This window comes from Lepidothrix coronata, unplaced genomic scaffold (genome assembly GCF_001604755.1).
Source record: "Lepidothrix coronata isolate B3197 unplaced genomic scaffold, Lepidothrix_coronata-1.0 Scaffold8, whole genome shotgun sequence".
NCBI lineage: Eukaryota > Metazoa > Chordata > Aves > Passeriformes > Pipridae > Lepidothrix > Lepidothrix coronata.
This window is the reverse complement of record NW_016690188.1, coordinates 897,389-913,599: the sequence shown is the minus strand read 5'-3', so window position 1 is coordinate 913,599 and position 16,211 is coordinate 897,389. Positions and strand designations below refer to the sequence as shown.

The window sequence follows — 16,211 nt, the reverse complement described above, 5'->3', positions numbered from 1 at the left end:
AAATTCAGAGGATATTGGGATACTAAAAGCGATATCACATATTACATCAGAATTAAGTTCTTCAAAACAGTCAAAACATGCATTTTGCTTTCAATTGTTACTGTGTCAGCTAGCTTTAAATATTTCCTTCAATATTTGCATTGAATTAGTTGGAAGCCACCTAGGAAACAGATAAATTACATTCTGGAGATCATTCCAATGCAGATAATTTTAAATACGCCCAGACAACATCAAGCAATTGTACTCCCGTGGCTCCAGCGCACCACTACTCTGCCCTAAAATGCAAAGAAAAGCATGTATGTGCAGCTTTAAATCTCTTTATTTCACGATTGCAACAATTAAGAGCACATGTATTTTCCAACATCACTGCTTTCCTAAATAAGCCTTCCTATAATGATCTTAGGAAATCTTCTGGCCATACTTGACAAAAGGAAGCAATATCTTGACTTCCTGGTACTGAAGTGCAGGTTTTCACCACAACTGATAGACAATGTCTGTATGTAATTTACTTTTTTTCTTTTTTTTTTTTTTTCAGAAACGGGAAAGGAAATATCCAAGTAGCCCTTGGAAAGCAAAACCTCAAGAAGAAAGAGCATCATGAGCAAAGATTTGATGTGGAGAAAATCATTGTGCATGACAAATACAGTGATAGAGGTGGCATCCCATACAATGATATTGGTAAATCCCTTTCACTGAATACTCATGTGTCTCACCTCCAACCTCAGTTGTTTGAAGCTGTTTGTCTCCAACTAAAATTCTCATTGAGACTGTTCTCTGGAAATAATTAGGATGAATTGTGATCTAGGCCCATTTGAATCTTTGAGATGTAAATTGTAATGGGCAGGCAGAAGTGACTCTGTAGGAGGAGCAGAACAACTGGGACAGGTCCGACATGGAGTGCAAATGGCACGTGGGGTGCACACAGCTTTGCACGGGGGTGTGTCACGGGCTGGTAACAGTGGTTAGGTGTTAAATGTCACCCCAAATACTTTTTGCTGTTGTTTATCTCCCCTCCAGCACTACTTAAATTGAAGCCAGTTGATGGTTACTGTGCAGTGGAAACAAAATATGTGAAAACAGCCTGTCTCCCTAACTTCTTCTTTCCCACTGGGACTGACTGCTTCATTTCTGGATGGGGCGAGACAGAGACAGGTATTTGTGGGCTACCTGGATTTTGGTGGGCACTTTGGTGCCAAGGTGGGCTGGTACTTTCAGTAGCAATTGCCAGAACCAAATGTGAACTTAGGCCCTAGTGAAACCATGTCATGGAATTCAAAAGCTAAAACAAGCCACAGAAATTACTCGTTAGCAGAAATCTCTGCTAAACCAACAAATCTTTCAGAGGCCTGAAAAAAATCCCTGACACATCTTTTTGCTTGCCAAATGACTCACTATGTCATGGTTTCATCTGAAGCCAGCAATAGAAGCAAGAAGGTATCAAGAGAGGCTATTGTATAGCTTGTGTGTTTCAAGATTGGACCAAGAAATACTTTCACATGGTTTTCCAGCCCATTGTGTCAGATAAAGCTTTTCAGAAGCAGCATCTGGATCTTCAGATGTACTGAAAAATTAAAAAAAAAACAAAAAAATCCATAGCTTTTCAAGTTCAACCAGCTCTATCCAAAACCTTTCTTGCCTGCAGTAAATCCTAAAGGGAGAAATTACTGTTCTTAAAACAAAAGATAATGGCAATTTTCTAAAAAATGCATTTTCTCATGTTCTGATTGATGTGCTACTGTAAAGCAGCAGAAGGAAAACGTGTCACTGAGGCTGCAGTAGGTGTTCTAGTGCTTTGTGACTGATGCAGTCTGATATGATACATAGGACCAAATTCTCCCTTCTGCTGTAACTCTCACTGAAGTCCACAAGAGACAAGTGTGTTCATTTGATCAGAATGCACCAATAGAATTTAATGGACATTTTTTAGAAGTTCCAAAGAAAAAGTCTTTCTTAAAAAGGGTACAGGGAAATTTCTTTCTTTTCCCCCAACAAAAAGTATCAAGTACCCTGTACGTGTTCAGACTAGATGGCTCCTTCTTTGAGCACAGCTATTATTAGCATTTCAGGAAATAACTGCAGAAATGGAATATTTCCTGAAACTCAAGCAGAACCAAACTTATAAACTACCTTTAATTATCTACAGATGTAGTGCTTTGAAACTCTGGCTACTGCCTTTAGATGTCAAGTTATGTCTTTAGATTCACTGTAATTAATCATTGCCCTTAAATATTGTATGATTTTCAGTTTTCATCTGTTTCATTAGCTTGCATGTTAAAACATCTAATGACACCAGTCTGAGAAGTGCTGAGCAGCTCAAAGTCCCATGGGGACCTGTGGGAGCTGCAGACAACCAGTACCTTGGAAAAGCAGGATTGCACGGGTAGAGCTGATTGGAGCTAAATTCTGAATACATGACTTTGCTTTTATTCAGGCAATAACTCGGTGTCCTGAGGGAAGCTTACAGACCCCAACTCTAACCCTTATCATTCCTGACAGACAGTTCTTTTCTTCCCAGGCTAGCACATGCATCCCCCCTGCTCTTCCCCATCCCATCTATATGGCAAGCAACCTCCTATTTTGAATAAAGACAACACATGCAGTGTTGGAAGGAAAGTGACTACTTTTTTGGTGCACATCCCATAGGTGAATCATCTGATCAGCTGTTAGATGCCAGGGTCAAGCTAATTTCACAGAGGAAATGCAATGAACGTGAACTACATAATAACTCACTGGATGAGAGCATGTTTTGTGCAGGAAAACTTCGAAAACCCGGAATTGACTCTTGTCAGGTTTGTTGCCTTTTCTGTATTAGAACACTAATTTTCTGTGTGAAGAGTCAGGCTGTGCAGAGTAATAGGTTTGGCAGGGTGCTGCATGTGTGTCTGTTTCTCACATCAATGTACATCAACAGCCTTTCTTCAGTACACTTTCAGATGTACATCCCCAGAGCTGATATTGTCACTGTCACCTTCAGGCAGATCTATGGAAGCTAGATACCAGCCTGGAAAGCTTGGCTTCTGAGACACTTCATCATAATAATCTGAAAACTCACCTTTTTTTCCTCAAGTTCATTATGGGTTCTACCATAAGCACCAACTTTAATCTGATTTTCACTATCAGAGCTAAGACTTGCAGGGAGTCAGTATTGATGTTTCTTCTCATTACAGCTGGCACAAATGGGAAGCAAGTTCATACTTATACCATTGAAAGGTAGGGAAGAGCTTGAACAACACTTCCTAAGGTGCAAACTACCACTGTAAAGCATATATTGCAATAGAAATCACAAATAAACCAAAAATTAGACCAACCAACCAACTCAGAATAAGTCTATTTGAGGGATATGAGACAGATTAAGGTTTCATTTGTGCCAGAGATCACATCTTTATTGTCCTGAGTTCAGGCTCTGAATGCCTGGTACTTTCATGCCTGGGAAATTTCATGTGACCTTGTCAGATACATGTCACAGACTGGAACAAACGAAAACTTACATCCAAAAAGTCTGGTATCATTTGACCTAGTTCCAGAACTGCAAGTCTACTCAGGGACTAAGCAGCATCTGATGATAAATCTAATAGGTAAATAACATCATTGCAGCTTCAAAATTTTATGATGAGAGAGAAGCATTCTGATATTGCTTCATGTTTTGAACATGTGCTTTCCTTCATCAGGGGGACTCTGGAGGCCCATTGACTTGTGCGGAAAACAGCTCCCACTACGTATATGGCCTTGTGAGCTGGGGTGATGGCTGTGGGTTAAAAAACAAGCCAGGAGTTTATACCCAGGTGACAACATTTCTCAGTTGGATTAAATCTACAATTCAGGCTGAGTCGAGGTTACGTCATTAGGAGAGAATGACAAACGGTAAGCTTGAGGTATTTACTATTTTTATCAAGTCCCCAAATACTTCCTCTTTGACCAAAGATATTTCTGATATTTTCTCATGGCCTACACAAGGCATCCTTCACCACCTCTGTTGTGGGCTTTGAAATAAGCCCACATTTTGTAACAAAAGAGATCAGAAGGTAAAGCTGCTCCAGTTCTTCCTCAAATAAATCAGAGTGCCTAATATCAAACTTTCTAGTTCTGCTTTTCAAGCCATGAAAATTCTGCAGGCTCAGCTGCTGCCAGCCATTCTCTCTTTCCCTTATGCTCCAGTTGAAGATGTGTTTTTTCTACACTCATTGGACTCTTACACTCCAAAGCTATTCGTGTGTGCTCTTAAAATCAGTGCAGTTTTTCACAAACATAAAAATCACCATGTTCATGAATGCAGCCACTGGACTTATCTGAGGAGAGAGGATCAGAGAGAATTATTTTTAAAAGTACTTCGGTATGCAAATAACCCCAAATTCCACCAGTGATGCCTTCCAGATTGAAAAAAAAACCCAATTTTCAATTATCCACTTTATTCCAGATTAAAGGATAATTACTTACTAGGCTTCAGATCTACAATGGTATATGTGCTTAACAATATCGGTGAGACCTAGTGAGAACTAAATGACATTAGAAAAATCTGGTTCAAAAGCTATTGGATAATATTGAGGTTTTCATAAGTTTTGCATGTCAAAACTGTGTAATTTGTGCCAAATGATTCTGCACAGATGTACAAAAAACAAGAGATTGGTATTAAATCAGTATGTAAAGAATATACATGTTTGTGAAGAGCCAATTCCTTAAAATAGTAATGTCCATCTCATTTGAATTCCAGATTTTACAACCTTCTCTAAGCAGCTGCCTAATCTATCAATAGCTACCCATATGGTGATAATTTTTAAAATAGTAATTTTGATTTTTTTGCTTTGGAAGGTATGAAAAAGACTGAAGAACTAATTGTGATCTGAATATATCCTGCTAATCTAGAGCAAATTCCCTGATGTCTGCTAGAAGACCTGACCTTGGCTAGTCAGTGATAACTCTCCTCCCACTGGACTTTGTCTTGTTCATATTTTTGTATTCTCTTAGGTCAATGGTGCCAATAATCCAGAAACATAAAATTCTCCAAAAATTATAAGTATGGAATAAGATTCACACAATTTATTCATTACAAATTTTTTTGTATTCTACCATCCATGGTACAAAGCTGAGCCTGCCAGTCACCTAGTACTAATTTCATTTACAGCTTCAAATAAATAGCAGAATCTGTAATACATACAGTGATAAATCATAAAGTATCCACACAAAATAAAATTATCACTTATAAATTGCAGCATTTGGGTTGCATTTTAAAACAAAAAGTTCTTAAATGCCATCTATTGTGTCTTCCAGAAAACTGGAAAACCTACAGGATTTTCAGGACAAGATGAAAATCTATGTATGTTATGTCACGTTTCCATTTACTTCTGATACAGCTGCATCTGCCTTCTCTTGAATTGCAGAATTTCTGAAGCATCAGGGTTGACTGCGACTTGCTGAGATCTTTCTGTCTCCAACTGGTCCTGTAAAATCATATCCAAATAGATTGTGAAACCAGCCAGTGGACAGAAGAGGTCTTTAACTATAATTCTATAAAAATATTTGCATATTAAAAATTGCCACAACTGGCAAATGAACAAAATCTAAATCACTGCTCTGCACTGAGCAAATTTCTACAGTGGAGAAGTGCAAAAAGTGGATCTGCTCATGTAAGTTAGATACCACACATACCAAAGGACTAAATGTGCTCCTAATTTCTAATTTGAGCCTAAATAAAAAGCAAACCAGAAAACACCTGAGTTCCACATGGACTGCACACCGGTAGGTTTCCCTTGGACTATCAAATCATTATCATATCCAGAACTTAAGAAGATACTGCCTGTAGTTCCCTCGGCTTGCATTACTCAACCATAGTTTTCTTTTATTTCTTGAGTAACTTTTCAGATGGAAATGCAAATCATGGATATCCACTGTTTCTCTTGAGCACGATTATTGTTTGACTTGTTTCCAAAGTTAAAAATTAAATGAAACAAGTATTTGAAATGCAGTGCTTCTCTTTTATTGTAACTTAATGCTTTCTAACTCCAAGGGCTACAATGTCCCCCTGTATGGACTTCTGCTCTCTAGTGCTGGGGCACTGCAGACTGGGAGTCATCCCTGTGGAGGTAGGGAGAAAGAAGCCTGGAAGATCCCAGTCTGTAATTTCTTTAATCTTGAGCTGGACAGAGGTGGAGGAGGGGAGCATTCCCTCTTTGCAAAAAGCCTCCCACAGCACACATTATGCTGTTAGGAATCTACACTCAGCCTGTCAATATGGTTGCCAGTGGAGATCACATGGCATCACATAATTATATTGCAACACATGGTGTCCTGCTTCAATTAGGAAAAGAGTAGGGGACTTGCACAGGGAGTTCCTTCCACCTCTACTTCTGCTTTCCACAGAGGTACCAGGACACTCGGAGCTCTGACAACATCCACAAGTCAAGGGAAACACATCCCATCACATAAGTAAATCCCATTCCATGGCATTTCCTAGTCCCTACAGTAATTTCTCAGCCATGACACTGCTGAATTCCCTTGAGAGGTTCCTTCAAATTAATATGTACACTAAACCACAGAGCATCATGAGGGAAGTGTACATATCCTGTTCAAACAACAGAGAGAACTGTAGACTCCGGGGAGCACTCAAAAGTATTAAACAGGATGTGTGCCCATAAAGAACAGAGCTCTTGGGATTTGTTGGGTTTACTCTACTTACAACTCCAGGTCTGTACCGAGCAGCAGCACCCTGCAATCCCATCTCCCGAAGGTAGGCCAGCTCAGCAGCTCTTCTTGCCATTTCCACCTTGTGAGAACCTGGGGGAGTCCAGCCAATGCCTCTGAGCCAGTTCAAGTCAGACTTGTATTTCACCTGAGAGAATGAAACATACCCCAGTGTGTATTCGTTTTGTTGGGCTCTAATCAAATCACATGCCCTAGGTATTCAAGAGAGAGCATATAAAGAACAACAGAGTTGGTAATAAACAGATTATTCATTTTTAGCAAGTAGACTGTAGTTTTTTCAAGAGCTTGATGTTGTTGAAGGTAAGGTCTGCAAAGCATATTGCCACAGACAGTCCCTAGCACATGGAAAGACCATGTCACTCAGCTGTACTTACATCACTCTGCAGCTTGTAGGCCTGCTTTGCATGTTTCACATTTAGCTGCTCAGGATCACAAGTGTAGTGGTGCAAAAGCTGCCTGTAGTTAAGGTTGCTTGCAAGCTGCTGGCTTCTTTTGGCATGGAGGAATCCTGGCTGGTTGAGGTGACTCTGGAACTGTCCTCTGTTTTGGGCATAATCACTCCTGTATTGGATGTCACTCTGGAGTTTCCCCACTCTGAGGACATGTCTGATTTTGGGATCATCATTTGCACTGAGGAATCCAATTTGCTGGCCTCTGTCTCTCAGGAAGGCTTCTCTGTATTTGTACTGCAGGAAGTGCAGAGGAAAATCTTGTTTTCACATTCAGATTACCTTCAAATTCCATTACTGTCCCCTAGCTATCAATCATGCTTCCTGCAGTGCACAAAGACCAGGGGTTTGATATCAAACTATAACTCCTAATCTTACAAGATGCTTTAGAAGAATGACCTTTTTTACTCATTTTTAAAACAGTGGAAAGACTTGGGGGGGCAAAATGCTCAAAAGGAATCATTGTTGCACTCTTGGGCACACCCAATACACAACTCAAGCAATGAAGCTCCTTCATCTTTAGCTTTCTTGACTACTGTGATCTTCCGTATTCAAAGATGACCCACTTTATTCTAGACCACACTTTAACTATTCATAGCCTGGTACCTATTTTATTTGTAAGGTAAGGTAATGTTGACTACATCATAATATGGCTCCTTCCCAAGAAAAAGTCTTAGGACATGAAAGAGGGCAGCCTGGTATTGGACATTATTAATGGTAGCCTTTAGTTGGAAATCTTTACACTTAACCCTAACCAGCAAAGAGTTTCACTGGATCACCAATTTTCCACACCAGAGCAAAGTTCACTTATGTCAGAATTCACCTATTTTTATAGGATGGGATGGCATAGGAAGAGGGTTGGGAAGTGTTTGAAGCAGAACAATTCTTACATCACTGGCAATCTCTCTCGAAGCCTTTGCTGTCTGGAATGGGATGGCATCAATTCTAAAATCATAGCCAGATGCCCTTGTCTGTTCCCAAGATGTTTTATACAATTTCTGTGTTGAAAAGAAAAGAACAAAACAGTCATTTCCCCCTGCAGTTTCTTAAACACAGTCCCATAACTGCAATAATAAATGTTTTATCCTACTGGGCTTATTTGTATCAAGAGTCATCAGTGCCATCTCCAAGGTTTTGATCCAGTTCTATAGTACTTCAACTTCTTTTCTATTCACCATAATGATAAAATGCCTCATCTGAAAAGTGCCACCAGGGTTTCCTTTTGTACTTGAATGTGGTTGGTTTTGATGTGATTTAATTTCTATTAGAAACTGTGATGCATCAGTCACATCAATATTGCATTGATATTGCCCTTATTCTCTCTTTTGATGCATCCACTCGCAGTGTCTTGGGTTTCCTGGCATCATAATTTCAATACCAGTTATTTCAAGCTTTTCAAATGATCCCTGTCTCTATCCCCAGCCACATGTGGCTTCATTAACTCACACAGAATAACAGCCAGTTCTAACATATTTAATGTGACTTTGAGGATGTGTAGCACATTTACATCCTGAAGAGAAATTGCTCTAGATTTGGTTCCTCTTCCATTAGTAGCTTTCTTAAAATAGCTTCAGGTCTGCAGGTCCTGCTACACGGTCATGGTATCTTAGCTGACACTTTCGTCTGTCCCTTTGTGATTTTATTCCTTTGCTTTCTGTAAATCTTTGATTCATCCTTTCTGGATTTTGTGACCATATGAAAACAAGCACAAAATCCACTCCACATTTAAAAAGATAACCTTCTGTTTCACTGGTGAAAGGAGTGCTAGGTGGTGTTAAATTTGAAGACACATTGAGATGCTAGAAATCCTGCAGAACAGCCTGGATAGAAGCAACGCAAGCATAACTGTACACCCCTCTAACAGCCTGACCTTTCCTTTGTGTGCAGTCTTTGCACACAATATTTGCCTTTTTACCCTCTCCTATATCACTTCAAAAACTGTGAGTCCTACTTGTTTCTTTCACCTATATAGCATCTACCACCAAACAAACTTCTTACAAACTAAGGTCATTCTGACCCTACAGGTAAAGACAACAGCTATTTAATCAGGGAACAGGACATCAGGAATAGACTGAGTTCCTCTGTATGAGATAATAGAAACAAATTCTCTTTACACCAACTCCACTCACAGATTCAGTTACATCCATATTGATGACAACTATGACTATGTTCAACACAGTGATGCAGCTTCAGAAAAGCAGATTATATAGTCAAGGAAAGAGGATTCTCCCTCCTTCCTCATCCAAACATAAGCAAAAATATTTTAATTTGTAATTAACCATAACTATACCGAAGGTCTGAAATCCTTAATAATAGCTTACTGCCCTGGAAAGTTAAATGAATTCTCGAAAGAAAAATGAACAGACTTTTCCTGATTCCTCCAGCCCAAAACTACAAACAGGTTGGCTGTTCACAGCCTCTGGCTTTCTTTAGATTTGGTCAGGCTCAGAGAACCTGGCTTCTACATACATGAAGGTTTTTATTCCCAAGCAAGCTTACCAAGTGACCTCCTCAAAGGAAAAGGTTTACTTACATCACTGATTTGAAGCGCATTCTGTCGGGCTCGGATAAAATCCGGATGATCAGGAGGCAGAGTGTACCTGTGCCTGTCTTCAGAGCCTCCAGCCTTGTACAGTCTCTGTGGGGCCAAAATCATTGAATGAAACAGATACTGGAAGCAATGTCAAGATCACTTCTTTTATGAATTATAGTACAACAAAAGTTAAGATCACTTTTACATTAAAATGAAACCTACATCACTGCACCGGAGGTAGCTGTTTTTGGCATGAATCAAATTTGGAGAGTCAACCACGGCAGTGAACTTCAAACTTTCTGGCTTCTGACGGTACTTTATCTGAGAGGTGGAGGAGGAAACAAACACAAACAAAGGAAAAAAACATGAGATGCTTCAGTTAATGATATATGACAATTCTGAGTGTGTGATAACTGGAGTAAAACATAAAAGACACTTTCTTGAAGCTACTGTTCTGCTTAAGTCTCAGTTGCTCTTTCAGCTAGGGACTGGGGATGCCTCTGTATCATTCCTGTGTGGTGCCCAGGCACCAAACTTCTTTTTGTGTGTATGTGCAAGGACTTCCCACTGAAAATTCACATGCAAAAAGCTTTTGAACACTACACTTTTGACAGCGCATAATTTTTCTCCATTAATACATGATACTGAGCAGTCAAATGCCCTTTCAGTGTGGTTGTCAGTGCTGTAACTTTCTATATAACTTCCATAACCACCTGCTTAGAATTTCATAATGGAATTTACTGCATTTATTTATTGCTACATGTTTTGCTTATACTCTTGTGTTTCATTTGGAATGGAAAATATTCAGCAGGTGTCACACAGTGGACTTGCGTCTCCCGTACTGCTTCTTGGTAACTTACACCTTGTATAAACAGGCTCCCACATCAAAAGGAAATGATAAGCTACATTCGTAAGTGTCATGTAACGAGGAGTCTTGATGGTAAACAATTCCTACAGACTTGCTATCCCATGAAAGATTTATCAGTTACCTCGCTGATGAGCTCTCCAGCCTTCTTTACACTTTCTATCTGAGGAGATCTCAGAGCCATCCAACCAACTCCTTTCATGAAGTTCAGGTCTGATTTATAGCGAAGCTGTTAAAAATGAAAATTGTTAACTATCAGTTTTGTATCCACAGCTATTAAGGTTTTTTAAAAAACTCTCTGATTCATATTCACATTTTGAGGTTTTTCATTTGCCATGCACATATCAGATCGTAAAGCCAAACTGTTTGCATTTGTTCATTCCACCAGGAATTAAATAATGTATCATATGCAAGTTACAAGAGAAGGCCCCACGAGTGAATTAGTATGACTCAAAGCAGTAAGTAATAACCTGTTTGTACTGGGCGTAAAAGAACCTCTTTTGAAATAATTTTCTGAGGTGAGTTCAAGTCAGGAATACTAATTATTTTATCTGGTTCATGCTTCCTCATTAACCCCATTTCTAGGAGGACACATTACTCCTTCTCTACTCACATTAAAGGCTTGCTTTTACCTCCTAATCTAGTAAAGAAAATCAGGCAGACCCAATAAAAAGTGGAAGCCAGTAAAGTATCCACAATCCCAACAATCCTGACTTCACTTCAGAGTGATGGTGGCTCACTGTGCGACTTTAATCCAATCATCCATTTTTTCAGGTTTTTTCCCCCCATATGAAAAAGGACATGACAACCAACTCACTCATATATGTTGTACATTACTTTACTAGATAGTGAGGGTATCAGACAAAATCATCTTCATATTCCATTGGATTCCTGACCTGGGGGCTCTAAAGGCAAAGAGCCAAGTGCTGAGGTTCTTACTTATCTCTTATCCTGTCTCTTATCCTGTCCCCCTGAAGGCAAGCTCTGAAATATGTGTTTGGGTCCAAGGACTAGTTCTCTGGAAATTGCCACTAGCATATCATGTGAGACCCCACCACACATCAGTAAATAGTAAAAAATCCTGCCTTCCGGATCTAACTACCTGCATGCCATCTGTAAACCATTACAGGAGAAGGTAAGAATGAGAGTTGGAAAAGCAAAGAACTACATTCAGCAATAGCTTTTGTACCATCCAAAGAGTATCCCAAAAATTCTGGCAATGAAAAATACATTTGGGATACCAGATAGCAGGTACACTAAGTAAGAAAGAAGGTTACAATATCCCCAGTGCTTTGAAGGCGAATTGAGTCTGGATGTGGCCCATGCTGAGATTTCATCACTTTCGTCATTAAAGTTTGTCTCAATTTACATTAGCAACTTCTGCAAATGCATCTGGGGAACTGGCTATTTGATATGACCATTTTGGTTTGAAAAATTACCTTCTTAATATCTCTTCTTATGTATCTCAAATCAGCATTTAACCTCCTGCTCAAAGAGTTCTGCATGTAGAACAGTGACTGTCAAACCCCTGACTGGCTGTGATCCAAACAGCTGAGAGACAAGTGTGTTTATCCCTCAGCTCTAGAATAAGTAACATGGACCACTGTGATTTTCCATCAGGTTCATAACACGAGAACCTCTGATTCACATATATTCCATGTGTGAGGAATACGAAATCTTGCTGCTGCATGTACATAAATTTACAAACAGTCTTTCTAAAAACACCTCCCGATGTCAATACACAATTTGTGCCAGTCACTCAAAGCTTTGGTATATTTTTGCTAAATTCAATTTGCTGTTAACAGAAAGAAAGACTTTACCTCACTCTGTAGCATGTGGGCTTTTTTGGCCCACTTCATTTTCATGTCTTCTGGGAGTGCTGTAAATTCATGCAGTCTCTTCCTGTAATCTTGATCACTCACTAAGGCCTGGGCTTTCCTGGCATGGACAAGATTCACCATATCCATGGGTAGATGATACTGAGACCACACTTCTTGGGATCCCTTCTTATACTCTTGTTCACTCTGCAGTTTGGCAGCATGCAAGCAATGCAGCAACCTGGTGTCATCCAGAACACTTCTGGCACCGATGTGTTTTCCTCTCTCCATCACAAAGTCATGTTTATATTTGTACTAAAAATAAAAAAAATAAGGCAAAAGTGAAAATGTGCCAAACTTAGACTGGATACCTAGCTAACTAACTTAAATTACTGAAACATCTATGTTTTCTGTAAAACCAGTCAAGGTATGTAGTACAAGAAAGCAACTGTTTGAATATCGCATTGATCTCAAATTTAAATACCACAGTAGTTGCAACATTAAAGTTAAGCACATCTCAATACATTTTCTGAATATGCCCAAAGCATTGATCATATTTAACCTCAAATCAGGTACTTTTATTATCTGTCTGAGAATTTTATTCCCATCACTAGGGATGAGAACATAAGAGAAACAAAGAAAAGACCGAAGGAAAAAAATCTACACAAAAGCAAAACACTGTGCACTCTATAGCCTTCAGATTTGCAAATACCACTCAGCTATTTTAAAGAGTAAATTCAGTTTTCATGGAAAGAGTAAGAACCAGCAACCCCTCATTCTCATCTTAGCTGGGACTATGACTCTCTCTATGATCTTGCATTTATCCTCTCTGTGAAATAGTGATGATGATGATAATGCTTATTTATATAGCATCAACAGGGTGCTTAGAACTTTAAAGGGAAGGCCTGGGCCCTGAAGAGTTCATAATGTAGTTGAAATGGGATAATAACACTTATCTACCACACAAGAGAGTTGTGGGGATTAAATTACAGCAGCTAATGTTTATAAAGTGCTTCCAAGATGAAGGGCCAAATTCAGATTTGTTGTAAGTGGATGTAATTCTATTATGGACTTGTACCCTCTAGAGCAGATCTGAAGCTGTAACCAAAAGCACTCTGTAAAATATGGTTAAGTAAACATTATAAATAAGAGCTAGAAATGGTTGCTTAATAAAACAAACACATGTGAAATATATTCATATTTAATCACATTAGATATAAAATATGCCACTAAATACTACACAAAATGAGGAATTTTTTTATTAAATTTAGCTTAATCATCAGCTTTTCATAGAATTTATTAAATTTCTCGTGAAGAAGAGGTGAACTTAGGGTTTCTGACAAATGGATACCACCATGTCTGAGTGTTTTGCAAACAACAATCCAAAATATAGGATATTTTTGAAGATAAGATTATTTGTTTCCTCTATTTCAGAACTTAAGGATACATATTTACAGGAACTTCCACTGATTTCTACTTCCTAACTAGAGAGGTAACTCCTGATTTTCAGAGATTCAAAGAAGCCTTGGCTTTTCTGACTTCATTTCAATTTGGAATAACTAAGCCAAAAGTCAGCTCAAAACAGAATGGACAGAGTTAGTGGGCGCTTTATCATATGAGGAGCTGAAAGCCTGAAAAGGAACAGATTCCTTGTTTTTTCTGTTTGCAAATACTGTAATTCATTAGCTATTTCCCACTGGAAGATGTTTAACCTGGCTTGGTTCCCGATTAGCAGCGATTCTTCCTCTTCCTTTTTTTTCTAATTCACACAAAGAATCTCATTCATAAGTAATATATTCTGTCCCACACTTGTCTCACATGGTTATGGAGTTGCTTTAATTCAGTAAAATCTGCTTTAGACATTGTTTTACATGAAGTTAACAGAAATTAGGCAAGAAGGGAGGTTGAATCATTCAACTCACATCACTGGCAATTTCTCTGGAGGCCCTGGCAGTCTGGAACGGGAGTGCTTCCATTGTCAGCTTGTAGCCTTGAGCACGTAGATTATGCCAAGATTCTCTGTATTTTGCCTAAAGTAGGAAAGGCACATGTAGACTGCTGTTCCACTTTTAAATGCACAAAGGAACAAACAAAGGAACCCTCTTTCATTTGTTATTCTGTGTTACAGTCTCATTCTTTATAATCAAAGGATTTTTTTAAACTATCTTTGGGAAATCCTACTAACTCAGACAAAACATGTCTCGTTCTTTATGTAGATTTAAATTACTCACAACCACATGTGTACTAATTGAGATAAATATCATTATAATCAAATCAGGGGAAGCATAGACAGAAAAGACCTAAAATGTTCTCTACTTATCCATCTTCTTTGCCACTGCATAGTTCATATTCCATCCTAGATAAGTACAAGAAATACAGGATAAATTCTTACATCACTGAGGTTGGCTGCATTTATTCTTGCCCGTGTAAACTCAGGCAGACCCAGTGTTGGTGTATAGTGATGCTGAATGTCCTCTCCTGCTGCTTTATACAGGCGCTAGGAAAGAGATCGAAACCACAACTGCAGTTAATTTTCTCTGTTGTTTCAATAATATAACAGCAGTACTTAAGCTGTTAATGATTATGACAACTATAGTCAGCCATCATTAAAAACAGCTAAGATTTTACCATAGCAATTGCAAAGTTTTTCTTGGGCATAAAGATGTGGGGCTTTTGCTGGGCATAAAAACCATTTACGTTAATTTTTATAAATATATTATGATGATGCCAACCCACTGCATTCTTATCCTTGCATTCTTATGTTCCCAGCAGGCCAAAAGTAGACCTAAGAATGTTAAGAGCATCATGAATGTGTGTTAAATAAAAGGGCAGCTGTTTCTGGTAGACTGGCTGTATTTTCTAGTTTGAATTTTTTCCTCATATATGATTTTGATAATTTTTCTATGAGTTTTCTCTTGTTTTTTTCAGAATTTAGAAAAGTGATTCTTTATTATGCAATCCTCAAAAGTGGACCACACTATGCAAATGAGCTCCCTCGAGAACACCCCATAGTCCTGATTTTTGAGTCTGTTTCATGCAAAAAACTTGGTAATGGGACTCTATTGCATGGATATTATTTAAGCTTTTTCAAAGAGATTGAACTGAAAATGTATTAAATGTTTGGAAATAATAAAATGTGATCTAACTGTGAAAAAGCACAGACAAGTAATGCTTGCTTTTGTTTGATGCATTTTGCTTTCAGAACAGGGTTGTCTCTTTCCCACTTCTCCATCCCCAGCCTGCTGCATTTTGAAAAGCATATTTTCTGATTCACGTTACGAGAGCCTACCTCATTAGCAATCATATTGCTGAATTTTGCATGAAGGAGGCCAGGAGAGTCTGTCACCGATGTGTACTTGAAGGAATGTGGCTGCTGACGATATTTACTCTGAGTTCACACACAAAGAAAAATGAACAGAATAACTAAATTGTCTTGTCAGACAAGGGACTTTTTCCAATACCAGTGGTCTAGTACTACTTCTTGTGCTTAAAACTCTAGTTTGTCTATTAATCCTCAGACTAATTTACTTTTTGCTATTCTCAATTTGGTGCATTCAAGTCTCACAGGGGAAATAAAAAGTAAATAAGGAATAAGGTGTAAAAAAAAAATAAATAATGCCGCTGTGCTAAATATGCTGAAAACAGTAATGAGGTTATTTCATCCCCTGGTGTCATTAACCTGGGCTAGTGGAATTACAGTAAAGGCAATCTAACCCAGAGAGAGACGGAAATGCATAAGCCCACCGAACTTTTTTGTAAGAAAATCAGGGTTTCACCTGGCCTGTGGTCCTATGTAAGAACCATTAACAAAACAACTGCAAGATCACTGCAAGCAGGGATCTGTTCACTAG

The 16,211-nt window shown here is 38.7% G+C and overlaps 2 protein-coding genes across 9 annotated transcripts in view; one reads left to right on the top strand and one right to left on the bottom strand.

The window, feature by feature from the left end:
- The window catches only part of HABP2 (hyaluronan binding protein 2), a 32,666-nt gene extending 17,194 nt beyond the window's left edge, over positions 1-15,472 (top strand). For 6 of the 8 annotated variants that reach the window (XM_017803902.1, XM_017803897.1, XM_017803903.1 and 3 more), the window contains 5 exons: positions 536-678; positions 1,018-1,152; positions 2,644-2,789; positions 3,669-3,861; positions 4,807-5,959. In XM_017803902.1, the coding sequence (XP_017659391.1) occupies positions 536-678; positions 1,018-1,152; positions 2,644-2,789; positions 3,669-3,845 (601 nt within the window). In that variant the 3' untranslated portion in view covers positions 3,846-3,861; positions 4,807-5,959. Of the gene's footprint in view, positions 1-535; positions 679-1,017; positions 1,153-2,643; positions 2,790-3,668; positions 3,862-4,806; positions 5,960-15,288 lie in introns of those variants that run through there. The other 2 variants (XM_017803899.1, XM_017803898.1) reach the window with 2 other exon arrangements.
- NRAP (nebulin related anchoring protein) overlaps positions 5,013-16,211 on the bottom strand; it is a 50,502-nt gene continuing 39,303 nt past the window's right edge. The window contains exons 32-42 of the mRNA XM_017803896.1: positions 15,650-15,748; positions 14,753-14,857; positions 14,283-14,390; positions 12,364-12,675; positions 10,668-10,772; positions 9,901-9,999; positions 9,679-9,783; positions 8,036-8,143; positions 7,071-7,382; positions 6,671-6,823; positions 5,013-5,435 (exon numbers count right to left, since the gene is read on the bottom strand). Coding sequence (XP_017659385.1) covers positions 5,334-5,435; positions 6,671-6,823; positions 7,071-7,382; positions 8,036-8,143; positions 9,679-9,783; positions 9,901-9,999; positions 10,668-10,772; positions 12,364-12,675; positions 14,283-14,390; positions 14,753-14,857; positions 15,650-15,748 — 1,608 coding nt within the window. The 3' untranslated portion in view covers positions 5,013-5,333. The remainder of the gene's footprint in view (positions 5,436-6,670; positions 6,824-7,070; positions 7,383-8,035; positions 8,144-9,678; positions 9,784-9,900; positions 10,000-10,667; positions 10,773-12,363; positions 12,676-14,282; positions 14,391-14,752; positions 14,858-15,649; positions 15,749-16,211) is intronic.